The following is a 24130-nucleotide window of genomic DNA, read 5'->3' as shown; positions in this document are numbered from 1 at the left end:
GGTTCAAAAATCCTAAAAAAAAAAAAACACTAACCCAACAGTTTCCTACCCCAATTTATCCACCATTGCACTCTTCAACAATCCTCCACCTTTCCTCCTTTAACACCCGTTATTCCATAGCGTTAAACTATACACGAAACGTCCATAGACTGTTCTGTAACGGTCCCGCTCGGGTTCGGCAACTTTCGCATCGACCAGCGTTACAAACCTCGCCTGGTTGCAAAAATATAAATGTTCCAAGCCGCGCACAGGAAAATCACGCATGGGGCTGCGTGTCTTTTTTCAACCTCTGGCGTTGCGCCCTCCGGAGCTTAATGGACCCCATGGTGCAACGACAAAACGCACTTTACGCGCGTCAGAAAAATGAGGTAACAGGCGCGCGTGTCGCGTCACGGCGCTGGTCAGATACTTTGTAAACAATGTGTCCAGCACGCGCGCCCGCTCGTACCCCGGTTACAAAACTGGATACGGCCATTTCGCGGCAATAATTCATCACCGTGGAACATTTATGCGCGCCGACGCGCGGCCCCCCTACGGCCTTTTTTCCACGTGCGCCATTGTGCCGCGCTGCCGTGTTTTATACAGTTTGAAAAATGTCCTATCGCCTGGCCTCGAACCCGTTTCGTCTCTTCCACGATCCTCTTCGTCTCGCCTCTATTTTTCGATCTCGTACCTTCTCGATTCAGCTTCCGTCGATGAGAAACGGTACCCCTTTATTCTATTTTTTCCGTCTCTTTCTCTCGTTCGCGTACTTTTTCGCAGTTTTTCCTGCTCGTTTTCGTTCGCGTCGCCGTTTCGCGCTCGACAGATATACGATCATGCGTATTTTCCCGTATTTTATTCCCGTTTTTCAGAAAAATAAACGTATAGTCAACAGTTTACAGACACTTAATACGTATCGAGGAACTCCCTGAACTCGTTCTGCACGACAGGGATGAAACAAAGTGCAACTTGAAATTCTTTTAAACATTGAAACTGCTTCGTTAGATATTGTACTTCCAGGCAGGAATTTTATTTCCGCATGCTCATTATATAATCAGTACATAAAAATTAATTCTATTATACTGCGATACTTCGTAAAAAGATAACAGTGATATTTACAATTGATATAAGCGTTCCAAATACCTTTCGTACAAAGTTAAACTATGTTTCATACAACAGAAGCAAGTGCCCGGATACTTTTGAGCGATTGTGTACATCTGACGTTTTATCCCCCCCCAATATCTCACCACACAGTAAACGCGGAAATCAGAGGTTTCTTAGGGTCGCCAGCAAGGAGCGTGGACGCGTCTCGCGAAAAAGAAACCTTGTTCAAACCGTAATCAGGCTCTCCGATGCGTCGGAACTCCCGCTGATAATTTTCCATGCATAGTAATACGCAACGAAGAATTTGAATAATCCACTTTCACGCTATTTTCCCGTCTGATAAGTCATTAAGCTGCCGGACGAGGAGCGAGCGAAACTTAATGCGGGCCGAGAGCAATCTGCTTTGTTCCTGGGTTCCGCGGCGTTCGCTAAGCGACGGACGGACGGACGCGAGAAAATACTTGCACGCTGGAAAGAACAGAGGCCCTCGGGGATGGTTCGCAGGAAGCGAGACGGGGCGATAGAGATGGAATCGGGCGGGAGAAGGCGAGGGTGTTGTTACGCGATCTCGCTTTGTATATTCGACGCGTACCCGGCAATCGCTCGTCGCTGGAAAATTTACGGTCTCCCGGCTCTGGCTCGCGGCGAACAAACGCTGGCACATCGTCGTCGTTTTCGTCGGTCTGCACTCTTCACCGTCCGCGCGGCCGGCGTCCACAATTTCCCCGTATTACGGTAATATTCGCTTTAATGACTCCCGGCCGAATGGGCGGAGGGCTAACAATGGGGACAGACCTTCGCGGGGATGCGAGTCCTCGGCCGTCGATTTTCCACCGTGAGCCTTTTTCCCGCGTTAATTTCGCCCCGACGAGCGGTTTTCGATTCAGGAGCAGAATGGACGGTTGAGCAGCATCCTCTGGGAGAAGGAGGGTCCGAGGGAAACGTTCGAGAAGCATCAGGAGAGTGCTGAGAAAATTAGTAGAGCGTTGTCGGGGACTCGTGGACGGCTGAAGGGACGCTGCGAGGAGATACAAGCGTAAAACCGTGTGATTATTTGGACTGAAGCGAGTTACGGTGAATAGACTCGTCTGTATCTTGAGATAGGTTCTTTAGAATATTCTAGTATCTTTTACAAAACGGATGCTTAGAGATCTTGACATGTTGATCGCCACGTCGCCCATGGAAGGGTGACAGTGTTTTTCACTGATGAACTAAAAAAATAATTCTGAATATTCGGGATCAAAGAAAATATATTTGAATGAAATTCTTGACATCGATAAAGTTACAAAAATATATATCACAATAAATGCTTGATTATGTAGTTTTCGATAAACAAAACTTAACCCTTTGACTGCGAAGAGCGTATATATACATATATATGTATATATACATATATATGTGTGTATATATATATATACGCCCTCGAGAAATGGGGTCAGAGAAATGCTTATATTCTTTAAATCAACTTTCTAAAAAATATCAATTTATAGGGGATGATGAGACGAAACTTTTTTATATTTGCAGTTTATTCATACGATGCTTACTTTCGAAAATAAAAACTGAAAAGCTAAGAGTTTGTCGCAAAAATTGAATTTCAGGAAAGAGGTCTTCTAAGTATTCAATTATTATCTCTAAAACTAACCTACCTACGAATAAACTATAAATATTAAAAAGTTCCGTCTTTTCATTCTTATATTCCCTATCATTCCCGTGGTCAAAGGATTAATCATAGTAAAACTTTTTGAGAGTATTAGTATGGCAGTCAGCGAGTTAATGCAGAGGGCACGAATATTCGGTTGGTCGAGTATCTACCCAGACTTTCCCCACACCTCCGCTCTTAAATCCACCCTAAATCGTCCACATTTTCCATTCTCCCAACCCTTCTTACCAAACGGAAGCACGAAATCCTTCGCACGGACCTGCGTTGACATTCTTCGAGTCTCTAGTAATTGTAGCAAATACGCGAAATCGATTTCGGGGTACGAGACGGTGGAACCGTGGCCCGTATTTACGTTACAGCTCGGGAAATCTGCGTTGCTACTGTGTGACGGTGCTGTATCGATAGTCCCTTGCATCGGAAACGGGCACACAGAGGAGCGCTGGCTGCGTATCCGCATTGTTATGGCCACATTTCCGGTTGTTTGTCCTGGGGTAGAGACGGGCCTGGCATCTCCTTGTCAGCCGTGCGTCGTGGATACACGTATTCCGTGATACTCGCTACCTCGTACACTTTTCAAACTCTCGTCAACACGCTCGTAAACCTGTCTCATCCTGCTGACAACGCGGGGAACCGGCATTCCACGGAAACGGGAGCGTTTCGACTGTTACAGGAATTCCAGCGTCGTCCTAAATAATCGTCGATCGTTGCTGGGGTTTGTCGGAGACGTCGAATGGCAGAATACTGATCAATGTCCTGGGAAACGCGAATCGTATCTCGCTGGGAACGTCGGCTTCCTGGGGATCGATTTGGCAACTTCTTGGCTCATAAAGTGCCTGTGATTAGCGAGAATGGTCTTCCAGATTTCGGGTTTAATGTTTGGATACATAGGTAGTGATGTTTCAGACTTTACGAAATTTTTATAATTGGATGCTTTCATATCTCGGTAGCAGTTGCTCAAAAGGGCTATGAGAATGCAAAAATGGAACTTTACATTCTACGTTCGATAATTGAGTGCATTGTTAATGATGTTCCGAGACTTCATACAATTTTAATAATTAAATACTTTCATATCCCAATAGCAATTGCTCGAAGTGGCTTCATAACATCTTAACGAATATTCCTATACAATTATCTTAATTTATGAAACGATGACTCTCACTTCTTCGGCACGAAGATTCTAAGAACCCCTGAATTTTTCTCCCAACCTGTGACACCTGTCAACAATTACAGCCCAACTTCCAACCATACAATCTTGCCTTTGAAAATCATAAAAGGTCCTCGTGTTGCGTCCTACCATCTCCCCAGAACAATTACTCCGAGTTCCAAGTATTTATTCGTTAACGCGGTTCAAGTTCGGCTAAAGTTCGGAGTCCCGTGCTTCTTCTGGACATGTCCAGCGATAACGGGTAATGGATTTCCGTAGAATCTCCAGCGACTAGCTGGCACGTTCAGGGACATCGATGTCGATCCCGATACAAGCGGCCAGGAGCTCGGTCAAGGGCGAAAATCCTTGGATAAATCCACGGCGCTCCCTGGGCGCCTGAAAGAGGACTGATAAACACGCTGGCGGCTCCCACGAGCTCACAACCTCTTACCAGAGTCTTTTACGGGCAACTTTTACCGCTCGCCTATGTTTTACGACTGCTGCTTGCATTGTACTCGATAAATTCGTTTGACGGTTTTTTTTTTTTTATTTGTGACTCTCTTATCAGCGAACAGATTTCATTGTTATTAAATTTGGTGAAGTATTTGGATAATTAGTTGTTATTTAAAATTAAAAGTGCCAGGAGTATCATGCACATAACACAAAACTGACATCATACAAATTAATACTACATAAAATATTCAACGCGTATGCACACCTCAGTAACATGTATTTATATACAATTATTGTTTAATCTATGAACTTCCTTCTTTATTATTTGAATTATCTGAATAACGAATAACGAATAATATTTTATTCGAGGTTCATTTCTTTGAATAAATATTCTTTAAATTTCATCTGAATGTGCGACCAAGGAGTTTTGATATTGTTACTGGATTACACTATAGAAATTCTTCGTAAGTAATCGCATTTATCGAAGATACGGTTCGGTTGACGTGCATTTTTTTCTGTTCCGTCCACTTTCCTCGACGAAGGGAACGTCGACCCCTTATTTTAATACTGGGTAATACCGTTCTTAGGGAGGCCAGAGTGTTTGACGGCGCATCGAGTGCCGGTACATCGAAATCCTTTTTCGACGCGATTCGACAAATATTGACGTTCGCGAATTGAAATTCGCATGGACGGCGAAATTGGCAAAATATTTCTGCTCGTAAAGGAACGTTCGACGGGGACACGCAGCTCCGAGAAATGAAAACCAAGCGCGACGAAAAGGAACGACGTCCTCTGTAGGGAATATACCGACCAGTCGAGAGAAAACTGACCTCTTAAAATTTCATATTACGCGTTTCATCTGTTTACACGTTCAAGAAGATAGAGAATTTTTAAACTCGACAAATACGAAATACTTGACTGATTGAAATAGAAATGAAAATTTCTGATTGGAAAAGAAAGAACAGCACCTCCTGCTTCATTTAGGATAATTTTAATATTAATACGTTATACCTTGTACATAGCAATTATAAAATAGTGTTGAAAATAATTAGAGTTACTCGTATTAACAAGTACTAATTTCTTTGAATGCCTGGTCCATTTTAAAAAAGATCACGTTCCAGTAATACTTTCAAAGTATAAACTCTATGGAGAGGCACAGTGATCCAATGGCAGATTGACCTCCATAAACTCACACATCAAGAACATCCGAACGGCACAAACCCGCAGATACAGGCTCCATTTACACAGGAAACTGACAGTTCCAGTTCTGAATATATTGGCTCCAGATTAATTAGAATTACAAACTACTTGTTAAACGAATTTCCTGAATGGCAAAGAAAAATCTTGTCGTTCTTGAAGAGTTTCTCGTAGCTCTTAAAGAACATTTGTTTCTATACGAGAAGAACTTTTGTTGAAGATTGCACCTAGTATTTAATCATGTCAAATCAAATCAGTGATACACTACCTTGTTTCTTGTTCGCTAGTTCTACTTCATTCCAGTCTTGCTAGGGTAGGATGGAATGGAAATGATTCAGAGTAACTGAAAGAAAGTTTCCTCTACGTTAAGAACTAAAGTCCTGATGTTTTAACGAATAGATACTATATAACATAAATTAAAATTATAAAAGAATCGTAGTAAGAAGCGTGATAGACCGTATCCCTACATCTGGTAGATCCAAATCAATATAAGCTAAAAAAGTAAATACTTTCTATTACTACTTTTAAAGTAAAAACACCCAAAAGTAATTTTAGAATGTTCCGAAATCTCAAACAGGACCAAAAACGTTTCCCATAAGTGCTCAATTTGTATTGTATTAATATTAAATTTAATTAATCAACGATTCCTTCTAAAAATGATGTACCAATTAACCTCTCTCTAACAATCGAGATACTAAAGATGACTCGAGGCCTTTTGAAAAATCTGATACTCAACACGCTTTCCTCGTTTTTCAGGGTCCGGTCGGGGAAGTGGGCGGCGTCAGGCTGCCGCTGCAGTCATTACATGGGTACGGATCTGTGTTCATGTACTCGGCGTCGACGAGTCCCGGGGGTGGTGGTGGTCAGGGTGGCGGAGGCGGAGGTGAAGTCACCCTCCGCCTCCGCGAACCCGAGGACATTCCCGAAGAAGTTCTTGCACGCCTGGAGGACACCGCCACCCTCTCCATCTCCCTTCAAGGCGATGCAGTTCTGAGGCTAGGGGCGGCTGGCACAGGTAAGTACTTCCGTAAAGGTGTTACTTCGTATTTACTTGCTGACCTCGACACGAAGAGCGAATCACTTCGTGGTTACTAGCGAGTTCAGTTAATTCAGATCAGGAATTGGGAACCTACTGGCTTTTGAGGAGTTTGCTGCAAGACTTAGCCTTCTATGGACCTGTGTCACTTTCAGATCACGTGCTAATATATCGAGGTTCGAACGGTATTATTTTATCGAAATAATTTTAGTTTTTTCACAAGATGACGTATACGTCTTAATTAAATAATACAGTCAGTTCTATAAGTACCCTCTATGTTTATTGACGAAGTCTGTCCAAATTAAACGATAAGTTTGATGTTTTTGTGTCAATTTTTCATTATAAATATATACTTACATGTTTATTCATGTACATATTCATAACGAAACATTTATTTGGAAATATTAAGCTTACCATTTAATGTAGACGAATGTGTTCAATGCAGATGGAGGGTACGAATAGTTATGGGACTGATTATATCTCTGATAACCGATTACAATATTGATGGCGGTTAACAGCGCCACCAATCTGTAATATCAAACTAATCCCTTGCAAGTTGTTTGTAGAACCAAAATTCAGCCCATAGAAGGTTAAACATTTAGGCATTTAGGCATCGATGATTGTGGTAGGATTCGTCCAGACCATCAAGTTCATGTTTCAGAGTAACTGAAATTACTTGACTGTGATTAATGACAAAATATAGTGTTTGTATAGTGGTATTATCCATGAATCACCTGTTTAGTATAATAAAAAGGTTCGTGAGTGTTAGATATGTCCGAGGGCAGTGAACAAGACCAGTTACGTTAATAACTATTTATTATAAAATAAATATATGAAAATACAATTATGCGAACCGTGTAAAACCATCACCGCGTGCTACGCGGAAGCGTTACGATACTATTGTAGAACAAAAGAGCAAGGATCGACAGTGACGTGTCGGAACGGTCGGAACGGTGGAGGCGATCGCAGTGGCGTACTAAGAAAGATTGCGCCCGTTCTAACAGTGAGGTATTGTGCTAATGGTAATCCAAATATTCTCAAAGTATTCATAAAAAAAGAAACACTTGCGACCTTTCTTCAGTACCAGTAAAACTTATAGTACTATATCACTTATAGTGCCAGTAAAACAGAAGAATTTCATCACAGAATACGAATCTTTAGTTAGATCTTGCACTCCTTTGATGAAAGAAGGATTCAACATACAGTCAATCCTATAAGTATTCGTAGCTTCGATGTTTCTAAAGATACGTTTCATTATAAATATATTTACATGTAAAGTTTGTTGGTGTACATATACATAATAGAACATTCATTTGGTAACATCAAACTTATCATTTGAGTTAGACAAATTTCTTCAATATACATGGTACGGAAACTTACGAAAGCGACTGTACCTTTTAAAATCATCAACGAGAAATGACTAAAAATTCCTTCTCATCCAAGAAATTTTCCTATCCCGTTCCTGTTATTTCCGGAAGAAATGTTTCTTTTCTTCACCCCCCCCAAAACACAATAACCAGAGATCCACGACGAGCTATATCGTCGAAGTTCCCTACCCTAATTGAACGAAGAGCATTCACTCCCGTAGGCGAATTAAAAAGGGTTCCGCGGTCGACGATTCCGGAATCACGAGGCCGCCACGACAATAAATAATTGGCTTATACGGCGCATAAATTCTAACGGGGTCACAGCCTCCGCGAAACTTACCCCTGAATTTATTATAATGGGGATCGTCCCCTCGTATTTTTGGGATCGCAATTAATTTTCTCGTTTTCGAAGTCCGGGCGCGTGGCCCCGGCTAGATTAGCCCCGGCCCGCATGCGTGGCCTAATACAGAATTATTTTACTGAAATACGCTGATCCCTGCTTTGCATTATCGCGGATACTTTCACGGCAAGTATTTTTCGCTGATAAGCTGGCCATTTATTCCGTTTTATCGGCGACGATGCAAATGGGGCGTAAATTAACGTTGTCGCGGGGCTCAGAAGCATGCGGGATCGAAGATTGCGTTAAGCTCGCGCGAAGATCGCGGATTCGGTTGGCTGCAGTCCGCGAAAAAAGATGGAGACATTTATTCGTTCGAGCTTGTTTAAAACGCGAGAGAATTAATTAATATTTCATGCTGAATCCATTTTGCATTCGTGGCTGATTTAAATAATATGTGTATGTGTTCTAATTCGGGTGCAATGAGGACTGAGTGCTTCGTTGGTTATCCTTTAAACATACGTACATACGTGTGTTTTAATTATTTGGACGCTTAAGAATTTATAGAATTGGACATGATGGAATAAGGACGAAATAAGTAATATTATACGGATTAGAAAAAGAGGGAAAACTCCAATTAAATTCGATAAGGTAACGAATACGTGCTTTACATATTCGATGGACTACTGAATCTTTCATGAGCTTCAACCGAGGAATAAACTTCTTTAGCATGCAGTAATATTTAAATTAGGATACGATTTTTTTTACGACAGCCTCTAAATTGCTGCATAAAATATGAAACTCAGTGCTGTATATAATGCAGGCGAAACCGTGTTTCTCTTTCTAAGAACGAGTCACTTTGAATTGTAGTTCCATTCTTCTTGCAACGTTCCTTTTACATAAAGTGAGATAAATTAATAGGGATGAATACGTTAGAATGCTCTTTTCAAATTTTCTATTATTTTCTCCACTGTAATAAATGATAAACATCAAATATTTCGGCTGTTCCACTAATTACATTTGATTTAAAAAATATATTCAATTAAATACGTAAACAACACTTTTATTATACTTTCTTCTTTCTTTTGTTTAATTAAACTAGAAACATTATAGACACTAGTGTCGTATGTTATCCGGCAACGTTAGGAACGAACAAAAATTTTTACAAGAAATTAAGATGTGGATGCTGTCATACTGCAGCTTGAGGAAATTTAGTAATCAACTCGTCAAATTTGGATTTCAATTCTTGTCTGCTCCCATACTTATCTCGCAGTTTCCGAAAATTTTCCTAAACCGAGGAATCGAAACTTTAATAAACCTTCTATAGAAACTTTTAAATTTATCTTTCCCGTTACATCCACTCACAATCAGTCTCCTATCAATTATCATAGATACTTTTACCTCTGCTTTTCAAAGCTACCAACACGTTTACCATGTCACCTTTTCATCGCTACGTCAAACTCTCTACAAACAAAAATCATATTACGCAGAACGTTGCTTTCCACTTTCGATCGCAGTTCGCTCGAGGTATACGCACAGCCCTCGTCCGTTTTTCTTTTGGTTTCACGCTAATGCCCGCGAAATCGGCCGGCTGGAAAAGAAGGAGGCGAGAGAAAGAGCGAGATTTATCGAAGCCGCGGCTTGTTACCGAGGCTTTACACTTCCGGCGAGCGGAGGGCGTGGGCGCCACGAGAGCCGCGATAAAGGTGCTAGCAATTGATTAAGAGGGTCGTTTGTGCCAAGGAAATGCTACTTCAAACGCGACCCCGATTCGTGCCGCTTTTCAGGCCTCTTCTATCCCCCCCCTCCCTCCGCCGCTTTGATTCTTTTGTGCCCCGTCTGGCGTCAAAACTTCCGCGATAATCTGCAAGCTGGGGAGGCGGCTAAAACGCTCGCCCGACGAGGGAATCGCGCAGGTATGGATTTAGCGTTTCATACCGGTAATCTGGGGATGTTTGTGAGATGCTCCAACGTTTCCAACCTCCCCAACCCTCTATTTTTTTTTCTTTTTTTTTTGTTGTATCTTTACCCGATGGTCGTGGACCAACCTGCTCGCGAGCGCTAACGGGCGGACATTTTTCCGAATAATTGAATCGCGGAAATTAAAAACTCGCCCGGAGTAAATTTTTGTCGGGAATTGAGTTACGGAACGGAATTATGCAGTGTTCCACATTCGTGGAATTAAAGTCGAAATTAGAGCTGCAATTCTCTCTTTATTCGGTTAGGTTCGAGGGGGGGGGGGGGGTTAAATTTTGTTGAGACGAAGGAAAAGCGCGAGTGCTGTGGATGTTGTTGCGTCGTATTGTGATGTTTTGTTATCGTTACTGACATCTTTTTTATTGAAGGAGGTATTTTAGATCTGACAATTGTTACTGAATTATTGGTAATAAATATAAAAAGTTCTTGAGGGTTTTTACAAATTTTCTATTATTTCTTCGACTGTAATAAACAATAGTGAAAATAATATTCCGACTCATCCACTATTTAAAAAATATATTTAATTAAACACATGAACAACACTTTTAATGTACCTTCTTCTTCCTTTTGTTTAATTAAACTGGAAACATAGTCTCCAAATTCTATTCGATTTTCACCACCAAACTACAAGCAGTCGATATCATGAAAATACAATTTCGAATTCACTCTCTATATAAAATCAATTTACAGAAAATGTACATATTATCCATTTTGTAAGTAGTGCTTAGCTCCCTACGAAATTCAATTCCACCCCTACTTTATCGATACGTAAGACTTTCCCGTTGCTTGCACGAGCAAGAACACAGTGTAGAGTATTTTGCTCGAAAGATGATAGCCAGCGGGAAACTTCGGTCAAATAAACAGGACAAATTTCGAGTTCTACGAGTGCCCGATGAGGCGCTCGAAAAGGCAAATACTCGAACAATAAGGAAACTTTTATTTTCCACTCGGGGTCTTCGAAACTCAATCCCTGCTCGCTGCCAATGGTTGCTTAAAACGATTTATTGAGATCAACATTCTATCCGACCTCGGTCCGTTCCAGCGGGGCAACAAAAGTGGACGTTTAACTTCAATGAAAATGCTCGCTGCTGAAGCAATCTGGAAGTTCCGCCTTTCGAGAAACCGATGCGATGGATGTTGCGCCTCCATTTCCGTCGGGAGAGGGGGAGGGGGTTAATCGTTAATGTAATCGATTCGAGCGAATCTGGGGTGGAGGAACGTCGAACGCGATGGTCAATTGGATCGTTAAAGAAAAGCTTCGACTATTTATCCGTGCTCTCGAATACGAGCAATTCGGTGATTCGAAGTCGCGTTCTTAGAGAGAGTGGATATTCTAGGCATTGTTTTTAAGAATATTTTTGTTCCACTTACATACGATACTATGCTAGAGGAAAAAGGATTTGTCAAGAATTTTTATTTCACATAACAAATAATTGTAAAACTTCAATAACAAAATAATGAAGACAATTTTTCTTATCTATTTGAAAAATTTCTTTTTATTGCCATAGGTACATGAAATTTGTCCCCTTTTTCGATGGTCGACACGACAACCTGACATTGGATTAAGTAAAAAATCAAAAAGATCATTAAAATATACCTTCGTTTACAATTTTATTTATTACTGTAACCCGTCTACTATTATGTATAAAAACATTGACGTTCCACAATTACTTGCCAATGAATGTATAAAATAAAAATAACTAATGAAATAGAAATTCTTAAAGGAAATCTTTCTTTCTTTTCTACGATAACAGGCCCTTAAATCTTCCTTGCCACGGATCTAGTATTAGCGCAAAACGAAAAGGAAGAGCAAGGGTGGTATGTCTCGAATCGATGGCGAGCAAACGTTTAGAATGCGAGACGCCACGGATCGCGCTGAGCTTTTGGAAGCTCGCCCCTGGCCACGCAGGGTAGAGGGGCGGAAAACTTATGAAAATCCTGGATTTATCGCGGCATGTGCGAGAGCCAGCCGCCTCCGTGGCTCTGACAAATCGTTCGGAAGTTAACGTTCGATCGTTTCCGAATCCTCTTTTCGGCGAGGAGGATACTCTGATCCTGGACGACCAGATGACTTTCGAAGGCCCACTAAAAGTTTTAATCCGTTTCGTCCTTTTCCGGTGACCGCCATTGTGCTGCTTCTACAGGGCTCAATTCGCTTTTGTGAGTTGTTACCATGAGAAATCTCAAATTGGACGAATCATACACGATTCAATGAAGACTTCTATCCTAAATACAAGTATTAAAATTATTAAAAAAATTATTATATAACTCAAATTTAATACCTGAAACCAATACAACACATCGAGAACAATTCACTTTTCGCTAAAATATTTTTTCTCCATCTGTAACAGTTTCTAACTCACCATTACAAGTCTCAACTTCGAAGGGTAGTTTCAGCCCCCAAAACTTGACTTCGCAGACCTAACAAAAATACATACGTATTATTTTTGGCTATTCCACAAACCGACAACCTTCCATCCAGATCGAAAAGCCGCGCTCTTTGCTCTGCTGCCTTTTAAAAGGAAAATAAAGCACAGTAGTATATGACCAGTCTTGGCCAGACACGGATTCGAAGTAGTCTGAGCGCGTTTATGGCCAGCCAGCGAGATGTAAGAAACGAAGTCGAAACGCGAAGAGTGCTCGACCGTTTCTCCGAGTGAAAAACCAACGGGCGCCTTGCATTTCAACCCCTGAACCGGAAATTCGAAGCGTTGCAGCGCCATTGCGCCAACGTTACCTCGAAAAGTGCGACATAATTCTCGCACGGTGCGCGATTTTCCGCGATTCGAATTCGAATTTCCATTCGAAACGCTTCGCGTAATCGATGACCGTCGCCATTCCGCCGTGAATAATCATACATTTATGTAAACTCCGCGGAAGAATAATGAATACAACGTAAATTCATCCGCTGTCGCGGTCGCGCCGCGGATCGCGGGATTACATACTTCAAATTAATTTCATTAACGTTTGAACAGCCGGGTAAATACTCAAACATATTTCAATCATGCGCCGCGGCCATAATTACGCGAATTCATTAGACGCGTATTACTTTAAACATTTATAACCAGAGGGGGTGCTTGAAAATAATTGATTGGTATCCTGCGACGATAATTACGTGCCGGTTTGATTTAATGCGGTGCTCGTTACAACGATGATATTGCGCTGCGTCATTGCTGATAAGGAAAATCATTTTCAGAGCCATGTTGCTGGGGGACCGAGCACTTTTCGAGAGGCGATTTTGCGTTTATGAGGAAAGATGATAGCAGGTTTAGGAGAGGAAAGTTTTTAGATTGGTTTAGACAACGTGAAATTTTTGTTACCTATGTATTTAATTTTAGGGGTTTTCTTCGTTCTTTTTAATTAGTTTTATTATTATTTAAGTTGAATAGAAACAAGTTTTTCATTGGAGGGGGTTAATCGTAATTTACTTTTTCGTGATTAATATTACTAAAGGTGTACACAACGCACATCCGATCAAATGAATTTTAAAACTCAGCTATCGAGGTTCCGAACTTCGCAATCGAACCATCCAGACCACTAAAACTCTGTCCAACATTCAACCAACCAAACTCTCGAACTCGACGAGCTTACTTTCTGTTAATTATCCGTGGTTGAATTTCTTCTTTCGGATCAATACCTGAAGATATCCGCACGCTGTGTTTCGGCCAATAGCTTCTCAGAGAACCACCCCTTTTAGGAAATCTAACAACCCATTTTAATTGAAAACCTGGTGAACAGGTAATTTATTCATCGAATGTTTGAACCTCCACAGGGAGAATTAGAATTTAACACTAGTAGTTTATTATAAGTTCAATATTTTGTAACCGACTTCGAAAAGGAGGAGGTCACTCAATTCGACACATATATTTTTTTGTCTTTCTTATTCTTAACCGTAACTACACTCGTACTAAATACAACCACGTGTCATTTCATTGTTCAACATAAACAGAATGGAACAAATCGAACATTCCAATTCACCATCTTTACTTTTTCCATCCACACACCTCGCGCAACAGACCTCTTCCCCAAATGAATATATCGAAATCCATACCTCGAATGCTTACAAATAACCATGCAAAGTTTAAAAAAAACCTGTCGTCAATAGCGTTCCATTAAAAAATTCATCAACAGTCAGGTTTGTTTCGAGTCCCAAGAGACACCTGTAACGCCGTCAATTTCACCCCGGAACAGTCGCCGGCGAGACCCGCGTCGCTGAAATCACGCGTACGCGACGTCGAGCGTCGCCGTGTACGTCGAAACGCGTGTAATGCAAGCTGCCGTCGTGGTAATGCCATAAACCGGAAAAGAATGAAACTAGGCGCAATAAAGGCGGCGGGGAATACTCGTCGCGCGGGGCAATAAGTCTGAAATATGCCAGCGTTTTATTCTCGTCGCGCGAATACCTGCGAGCAGCTGAGAAAGGGACCGCCCAGAGGGTGAGTGGTTCAGTGGGGTGGGGGTGGGGCGAAAGGGTGGATTTCGCATTGGGAAAAAAATGTCTGCGGTTTTTACACGACGAATACCGTGGCTGTGCGCGCAAACAATTCCCGCGGAGCATGCGCCGCGTGAATACGAGTTAGAGAAAAGAGGCGCAGGGAGGGGTGGGAAGAGATGCACACACGCGGGAAACCAGCCGAAGGGTGGAGAAAAACGAGGGGCGCAGCAGGGGGGGGGGTGTGTACACTCGCGAGACTCGGGCGGAAAACTTTGCGGGGAGAGCAATTCTCGTTATAACTTCGGCCCTGCGAAACTTAAACTGCTGCCAGCCGAACATGCAGAAGTTTCAGCCGTTTTCCTGCTCGGGACAATCGTCCCTTCCCTGCTGTCTGTCCTTTCAGGTAGATAGCGGTCGCCGAGGTGAGAGAACGATCCTCATTTTTCTCCCTTCCCCTCTGCTTGGTAGCTGGTCGGTGAAACGTCGCCCTACAGGTCGCTTTGAAGGTATTTCCCGGAGAGCTGGCAACGCTGTCGCGGAACGTTCCTGGTACCAGTTTAGGAAGTATCAAATTTGCTCGCTTTCAATTGTCAAAAGTTCTAATCAAAAGGGGTTAAGACTTCAAAGGGAGAGAATGAGAGATAAATTTGCAAGTGAAATTAATGGCGTGGATGCTACGTATATAGAGTTCGACGTATTAAATTTATATAATTTTTGTTATAAAGTTTGTACTTTGTAAAGGGGATACTAAATCGATAATGTAGAATATACTGTCGGCAAGGCTCGGTAATGCAGAGCACTCCGTCGGGAAAGACAGTCGCCTTACTGGTAATGTAGAATCTCTGTTGATAAAACCTGCAGTCCATTGAGATTCTGTATTATTAATAGAGCAACCTGGCTTATCGACCGAGTATCCCAAATCACCTTTTCTCAGTCCTTCTCTCGTTTACATTACTCCTGTTGCATTCGACAATAGCCAGGATAATGAGACGCGACAGTAGTTAAAAATATGAAAATATGTAAATAAAACAAAGTATACCAAATGCGAATCTTAAAATTTTAAATAGATTTAAATTTTCATATTCATATTAGGTCAGCTGAAAAATTAAACAACTTTGAAACCTGTGTCCATCTTGATGTGATCAGAGTAATTAATAATTTTCTTTATTTCTCTTCCAGTTTCAATAATTCGTTAAATTATCTTCCACTTCTATCACTTTGCTATTATTAACAATTATCTCGCTTCCAAGGGAATATCCCCCTCGACTATGGAAAGGTGGTTCTATAACCATGCTCAACATGGGTTAGCGACGCAGCCAATTTCCGAAACAAATCAAGTGTTATTTATTGACAGAATTCGCGGCAATTTGACACTGAGTAGGGATCAAAGCGTTTCACATAGAAGCACGACGTCGCTTCAAAGCCAGCCATGCGCAAAGTGTAGTGGGTCTATGGTATGGTTGACCTGAAACAAGTTATGTACGCGTGTATATCTATCCCGTAACCATGAAAGGAAAATTTTTAAATTGGATTTCCTATTTTCCAATGAAATTTGGAATTATATTTCGTTAGGCGAGTCTTACGATTTTTCCTCTAACGATGAGGGAAACTTCCGACTCGCGTGGGAGGCACGTAAACGTGTTCTTTTAGCTGAATTTCCCGCGGAATTTTCCACGAAAGAAAAACGTAAAACCGCAGAGTCAATATGGCTGGATCTTTCTCGCGGCCAGATGAAAAATTCAAGTTTGTACAAATTACATTGAAATTGCTGGAATGAAAGTTAAATTTACATGGAGTAATGTTTTATGATTCCATCCAGACTTGCTTTTAACGATAATCTTTGTACATTTTTATATTTCAATTAAAAATTGTTGGGTATCCAAATATATTTAGTATTCGCGCAAAAAAATACACCTGGCTCAAATCCAAGTAATCATTTGTCAATTTAATACATGTCTACTCTCATGCTCGATTTCATTAATGATCGTTCTATCTACTTCTTCATCCCACACTTGATCATTTTACCATTCCCTAATCGACAATTCCAGGGCCTCATCGAGATCCAACGTATGTTAATATAAATTATAACAACAATTATTTATTATAATTGCAACCACAGACATGACAACTCTTCGTATACACAAAGGACAGCTACAGAGAACTCTCTTGTCTCCAGCATTTGCAAGGAAGTTTTCTCTTGGGTCATTCTTGCTGCTAGAGTCTAGTACAATTGCACCAGGGTTTGGACCCTTTGTTTGCTAGCAGCAACATCTTGCAGGCAAGGGATTAGGGGTGGCGAAACAATGGCAGACTTTAGCGGCATAGTCATCTTCCTCGAGTGGCCTAGAGATGTTTATGCAAGGAAAACGTACGAAAGATGGGTCATGAGGACCTTCCCTCATGGTAATCACTGTGCCAGTAATGGTGTGGACCCTGCAATTCTTCAAACTCTTGCGTCCCCTATACAATAAGTTAGTGCTATATCCATAGCACTAACAATATATCAACTCAAAGCTACCTGATCAGCTATGTAGAATCATTATTGTTGAGCCTTATCGACTGGACGCACTGTATTACCGATTGTAGACGTTGTGTTGTCGATAAAGTACCCTACATTCCCATCAGTCTAATTTGCATTCCCGATAGTGAGCTCTACATTACCCACAGTATGCACTACGTTGCCATCAGAGTGTTCTGCATTACCGATAGCATGCCCTACATTCCCATCAGAGTAATTTGCATTCCCGATAGTGAGCTCTACATTACCTACAGTATGCACTACATTGCCAACAGAGTACTCTACATTGTCTACTGTGCCCAGGCATCTACTAACACTAACCAATCTCAACAATTTCGTTAAACAAGTCGTCGCATCCTCGAACAGTGACCACCTGACCTCTTGAATTGACTTTCGTCCATTTCACCGCCCTTGAAGGTCCCTTTGCCCCTATTCCTCTCAGCTTCGGCATCAGATTTCCCATTTTCCACGGCCACCAGCGTCACCATCGTTCGATCGACTCCCCAAATCGATACACTTCACCGCGCTAACTGCAGCCGTCGCTAAAACGGTTGGATTCATATTACGCGACCACAGGAGCGGCATTAAAAGATCCAGCGAGACCGTCGTAATTCGAGGGGCTTATCTGAAATTTCGAGCCCATCCCCCGCTATCTCTCGTTCCCTTTATCAGCCTCGAGATAACGGTTAATAGGTCGGCTCCGGGGAACGCCGTACTTTTTCTTCGAACTTGTAATCACTGATCGAATCTTAATCCCGTGTGCACACACGTCCCAGCAGGCTCACGGAGACGCTCACGGAATCCTGGAGCCGTTATCCTCGCATCACGTATTTAAGAGGGAGTTAAGGGACACGTAGCAGTCTGCCCCAGCGTGCAACGGGACGAAGTTTCAACGGCAGGTTGCACGTACACCGTGAAAGTGTGCGTGTGTGTATGTGTGTGTTCCCCTGGCTATCGGGGGCAGGAAATCGTCGAAGCAGCGCAGGGACCAACGACGGTGAAGATTTAAACGGCTGGAGACTCCAGACCTCCGTGAACACGTGCTAGAAAGCGCACCACTTGCTTCGTTAAAGCTATTCAGCGTTAGCGCGATCCCGTTGTCGCTGACTCGCACCTAAACGCTGCCCGTTCCATGGAAGCTTCTTTCACGTCTCTTTCGCTGTCGCGAGTTCTCTATTATCTGGGATCACGTTTAGAACACCGTTACGAATGGACAGCCTTGTGCGTTTTAATCGGACAGCTTCCTCGTCGATGGCTGGTGAGGAATTTTCAATGAGACACGCTGATTGGGTTACAAGTGCATCTGATTCTTCTTTGTTTTTGGTGTACTAGTCTCTTTGGCCAACATTTTCCATTGAATGGTTCTATTATCTTTTATATTCTTAGTTTTAGTCGTAAGTACTTTTTTCAAGACAATGTTCTCCACAAGACCACATGTTGGGCTTTAAAACCTTTATTCTATGTTTGTGCAAACAAGTAGAATTATGATTAATGCCTGTATTAGTGACAGTATACCAATCGAAAGCTACCTAGTCGTCAAGGTAGAACACTCGTTGTTCAGTATTATCGGTAGAATACACTGTGTTATCGACAGTATACTCTACATTGCCAACAGAGTACTGTGTGGTCTACATAGCAAATCTGACAAGGAATGTATCAAAATGATTGAGTTTCAAGCGTTGTCACTCGTCGTGAGATTACTGTACTGAAGTATCTTTTTCCACGAACACTCACAGTAACTTAATACGCGCATTGTTCTATTATCTTAATGGAAATATGTTGACTTTCAATTCGGTTTTCGGGACGAAGTAGCGTTGATATTTACTCTGTCTTTATTGCGGATTTATTTACGAATGAAGAAGCTTTTAAAAACTGCCATTCCACGCGCTGGACTTCCATTAAAATTAAAAACCCGTGGAAAGAGAGATGCAATACAAATGTATAGCTAGACGGTGCATGAAGTTGAAATGTTTGCTGTTCTTCTCTGTTATCCTGTAAAATAAATCGCAATATTATTTGTCAGACACTAGAAGAGAGACATGATGATGCTTCATGTATTTTTAAAATCGTTTCCATTTATTTTACAGTCTTTTTGGATATCTTGATAACACCATATGATCTCGATTAGGTCTTTTAACCCGATATAGACACATTAGTTTAAGATAGTTGCCAGTGATGTATGAGGCAATTACACTTAATAGAAAAGTAGCTAAAATGTTGGCAATTTGAAGAACAGTACAAACAATAAAAAAACAATAGGAAGACTCGAACCAACCTCGAAGACCAGTGAGTGAAGTTGGTTATAGCAGTAGGTGTACACGGTTTGAAGAACAGAGACGGCAGCTGGATCTTGCTGAACGCGAGGAGTGGGTTTTGGGGGATGGTAGAAACTCTCGGTGCACCTAACAAAATTATTGTAATACTCGACTGTGCAGCGAACGGCAGGGGCTTCCCCGCCACGGTCGCAGACGAACCTACGTAAATTATGAACCCTGTTTGACTTCATGTCCAGCTACACCCCGTTGCCGGTGACCAACCCTCTCGTGTGCTTCGTCCCTGACTATTGCGTGCGCACAGGATGAAAATAAAAACTCAACGCGGAAGAACGTCTTTGTGGTGCATTTCGCGAAGAGTAAAAATTTTCTGAAGCTGAATTAGATGTTCGCTAAGATTCTACGTAGTGAATCTTTTTAATTCGTGTAACTGTTAATACGAAATGTACCAAATAACAATTCATCGATTTCAACTGTACTAGCAGTTTGTGTACATTGTTACCGCCCACGTGTGATTTCCTGCGAACAGCTGTGCACCAAATGTTAATCACAAAGACAGACACCCCTTGGAACTACTCTTTGACGTATGTAAAGATTAGCAAACCTAAGGCAAACAACATCATTGACTTCCTCCTGCAGCTATCTGTGCTTAAGATTATTTTTCCTTCGAGGTCTAGTTTACGAGGTTTATTGTTCACCTGGCGGGGAATAATAAATATCCGCTAGGAATACTATTTAAAAATTGTAATCACACATGCATTTTACTGTTCCATACCATGCACCTACTCGATCGGTAGTGCAAAATGTTCGGTTGATAACCCAGGGTGCTCTATTGGCAATGCAGAGTACTGTAGAGGTAGCGTAGGCAATACAGCTTACTCTGTCGGCAATACAGAGTACTGTAGAGATAGTGTATGTAATACAACCTATCCTATTGGCAATACAGAGTACTGTAGCGATAGTTTAGCTTTGTACCATTTATTTCAAGGCTCCACAAAACGATTCGTTTCGATTCTCCAAGATCACGATTCGCTACCCAACTTTCATTTAAATCTCCCAAGGCCCGCAACAAAGGATTGCATCGCGTACACATGACTCCGAAGCCTCCCCCCCGGACTTTTGGATAGAACAGGTACAAAGAATGGAAACGGATCGCCATCAGGCTCGCATCGCACGAATTAAAGTAGGATTCCACGGCTCTCGAAACGGACCAGATTCAACCGCTGCCGGTCCCCCGTCCGATGCGCGCGTTCGATCGATTTGCTCGTGCATGCGCCACAAACGTTGCCCCACGGTGTTACGTCGAAAATAATAAAGGGCCGACACAAAGCTCGCAATTTAACGGTGGATGCGTGCCCGTGTCGGCGTGCCGGCATGGCCCCGACAGATAAAGACGCCCGAAACGTACGCTCAAGGATAGCTTTTACCGCGAATCGTTCGGTTCCAGGTCAACCGGGAAAAGATCAAAGGGCGGACAGCCTATCGTTGGGCGCGCATTGCTCTCGCGGCTAACGCCGAGAACGCTCTTTCAGGTCCGTGTTTGCATCTCGATTGCGTTTTCGCCGCCCCCGCTGTTGGCTGCAGATCGTTCTTTTCACGCGGATTTTTCGTGCTCGCTCGTCTAAGAGTTGAAACGTTGGAATGGTACGCCGATGATTTCAATGAAAACGAAACTGAAACGGTTCAGAGTTACGGTCGATGCTACTAATCCTGCTAATTAACAGTTTCGGGTGTGCCTGGGCTCTTCGTAGTATTTTTTTTTATGATGTTTGGAGATTTGCGTTTGGAGAATTAATCGATGTATAAGTTTGGTTACTTGTGACTTTTTGCAAACAGAAAAGTTTCGGGACGTTTATTATTTATTCGTTGGCAATGCACGATACTGTAGCGATAGAGTAGGTAATACAGAATAATCTGTTGGTAATGGAGATTATTATAGGGTTATTATTATTATTATTATAGGATTATTATAGTGTAGGTAACGCAGGATACTCTGTTGGCAATTCAGAGTACTGTAGAGGTAGTGTAGGTAATAAAACATACTCAACTGGTAAAAGTAGTGGACCCAAGTATTTGAGATAAACTGTTATTTAAGCTACAATTTTAAATAGATTAAAGAGAAAATAAACCGACACGCATTAAATAAAATTATAATCGCTGCAAGTAGAAGAAATGAGTGATTAAAAATAATAATTCTACTTAATTTACAGTCTACCCATACTGTTTGTAAAACATACATAGATCCAAGAACCAGAACTACTTCACAGACCGTTGCAAGTAACACCATGTAAACTATTCGCCGTAACAGTCCTATTATTCTATCATTATTGTCCTTACTATTATACTCTGCAGGCATTTCAGAGTAAGCCCGTCAGAGATAGCGGAGAAGTTCAAAAATCCTTTCCCAGTGGCGACAAATTGCGAGAGGTGATCAGTTAACGAATGAAAAGTTGCAGAAGTTCGGGGTAGTAACGCGATTTCCCCGGAGCAAACAATGGCGGCAGTTACTGTTTCTAATTCCGCCGCACTTGAGGCACGGGCGGCGCAGTCTTCAAGATTTATCGGGCAATAAATCGCGACTCGCTGGGAACGAGTTTACATGAAATTAAACCCGGTGTATTCAAGGAGAATGCACAGTGACCAGACATTGTTCGCGGGTCCGGGAGTCCGAAATACCTACGCCCCGATCGTGAATCGTTCCTCGCACGTGGTCGCTGCGGTTTCGCCTACCTGCTACCGCAGCTTAAAAGGCCACTTTCGCTGTGAATAAATCCGCGAACAGGTGATTTGTACGCCAGTTTCCAGTTTACAGGGAATAGAGCGCCCTTAGTTGGAGTTTTCGTTCGTTTGCAATTACAGAAACCAAATAGGAGCAAATTAATGAAATAAATAGGGCGCATCAATGAAGATGATGATAGACTAATGGATCGTATCCTAAATATAAATATTTTGAGCTTGGTTATATCATACTTCAGTAGGAGAGCATGTGTAATTATTGGTATTTTCTATAATATAATTCTGTTACGATTGTTACTAGTATTTGTAATATGGTATTATTAATACTATTTTTATCTGTTGGAGCGTATATCCGTAATATTGGATTTGTTAGCATTGTTTATAGTATAGTAGTAATTATTAATATTAGTTATTGTTATAGTTATAAATAACAATTATTAGTGACATATATTATGTGTACATTTAAGGAAACTGACGAGAAATATATTAATATAGTTATCAATAACTATGAAGTTCACCTTACTTTCCTCTGAGATATTTATAAAGCTCTTTTTAAACTGTGTCATCATCTCGAGAAGGTTAAGAACCATGATGTAACTCGAAGAAATAAATTAACTCGAAAAAGCTAGAGTGAACGTTAGAAGACGTTTGTCGAGCGTGTGTTTATAATGCCCGTTGTTTGACAATCTCTAATCGCCGCGCGAAAATCATTATAATTCTGTCAAGCAACGAAAATAGCCTCTCCGTTCGAAGCGTATTAATGTTACGCTAAGAAAACTTCTATCGTTTGTTACGTCTTGAGCAAATATGTCAACTTGTGGACCCTTCCTCGTGGATGATGTCAACAGTGGACTCGGCACATTCTTTCGGTGAGCGACGTCGAACGACGTCTATTACTGAATTTAGATACGCAGAAACAGAAGCTGCGTCGAAAAATAACCAGTTGTCAGACTGCTTTTCGTGACTCACCTGCGAGTCATTCAACTTGATGTCTTTCGCAAGCTATCGACATTAGGGAAATTGACGTGATGCCAATTTTGTGTTCCGAGCCTTGTTGGAATACTGATTTTTATTAATAGATAAACTTGGACTTTCAAAACCATCGACTGGTGCATGAATTTAGTGTGTATTTATTTAAAGCTTTTTTTTTTATAGTTTCGTTACTGTAGATACAATAACATCAGATTGCACATAAGTTCAATTAGGAGTTACCCAATTGGTAAGGTGGAGTGCTTCGTCAGTAACGTCGTTCGTTCTGTCGACAACTGTCGGCAATGTAGCGCAGGATGAGCAGCTACATTGCCTGCAAAGCGACCTGTCCTATCGACTGCTGCTCAACTTTACCAATTCTTGAACGAAACTTGAACCTGATACTAAAAATACATAGTTGTAAGGAGAGTAGACAATGTAATTATAGTCTAATTCAATCTGAAACTAGGTTAAGGTATAAATACTTTCTGAAGCATCGTATTTAAAAATATTTTTAACTATCAACTGAAAACACCCAACACGTGTACAAAATATAAATATTTAAAGTATTCAAACACTCGAAATACATCTTTATTTTATTCGAACTGTATCTATTTTTATTTAGAATAGTATTTGAAATATCTCCCCTCTGAATTTCACCAAGCAGATATGACCAGATGGATAAGTAAGGGTCGGCGCAGGGGGAGAGACAGAGCTGACGCGAAATTAGCACGAAACATTTTTCGGGGCATCACGCCGTAAATTAAAGTTTATACACACGGCTGAATCCGTGTTTCCCTCTCCCCCCCCCCCCCTCTGGCGCCCCTCCTCCTTTCCGCTTCGACCTGTTTCACATCGCGCTGAAACAAATTCTTCCCTTTTCTCTTCCTCTTCCTCTCTCGAATTCCACCGCGCAGCCAGCAGATTAATCCGAAAATAACG

General features: G+C 41.6%; 1 protein-coding gene across 4 annotated transcripts in view; it reads left to right on the top strand.

The window, feature by feature from the left end:
* The window catches only part of LOC128880023 (uncharacterized), a 678051-nt gene that overhangs the window by 369977 nt on the left and 283944 nt on the right, over nucleotides 1–24130 (top strand). For all 4 annotated transcript variants that reach the window (XM_054129644.1, XM_054129645.1, XM_054129646.1 and 1 more), the window contains one exon: nucleotides 6297–6555. In XM_054129644.1, the coding sequence (XP_053985619.1) occupies nucleotides 6297–6555 (259 nt within the window). The remainder of the gene's footprint in view (nucleotides 1–6296; nucleotides 6556–24130) is intronic.

This window comes from Hylaeus volcanicus, chromosome 7 (assembly GCF_026283585.1).
Source record: "Hylaeus volcanicus isolate JK05 chromosome 7, UHH_iyHylVolc1.0_haploid, whole genome shotgun sequence".
In the NCBI taxonomy this organism is placed as follows: Eukaryota; Metazoa; Arthropoda; class Insecta; order Hymenoptera; family Colletidae; genus Hylaeus; species Hylaeus volcanicus.
Note: the sequence above shows the minus strand (reverse complement) of the source record. Positions and strands in the feature narration are given on the sequence as shown.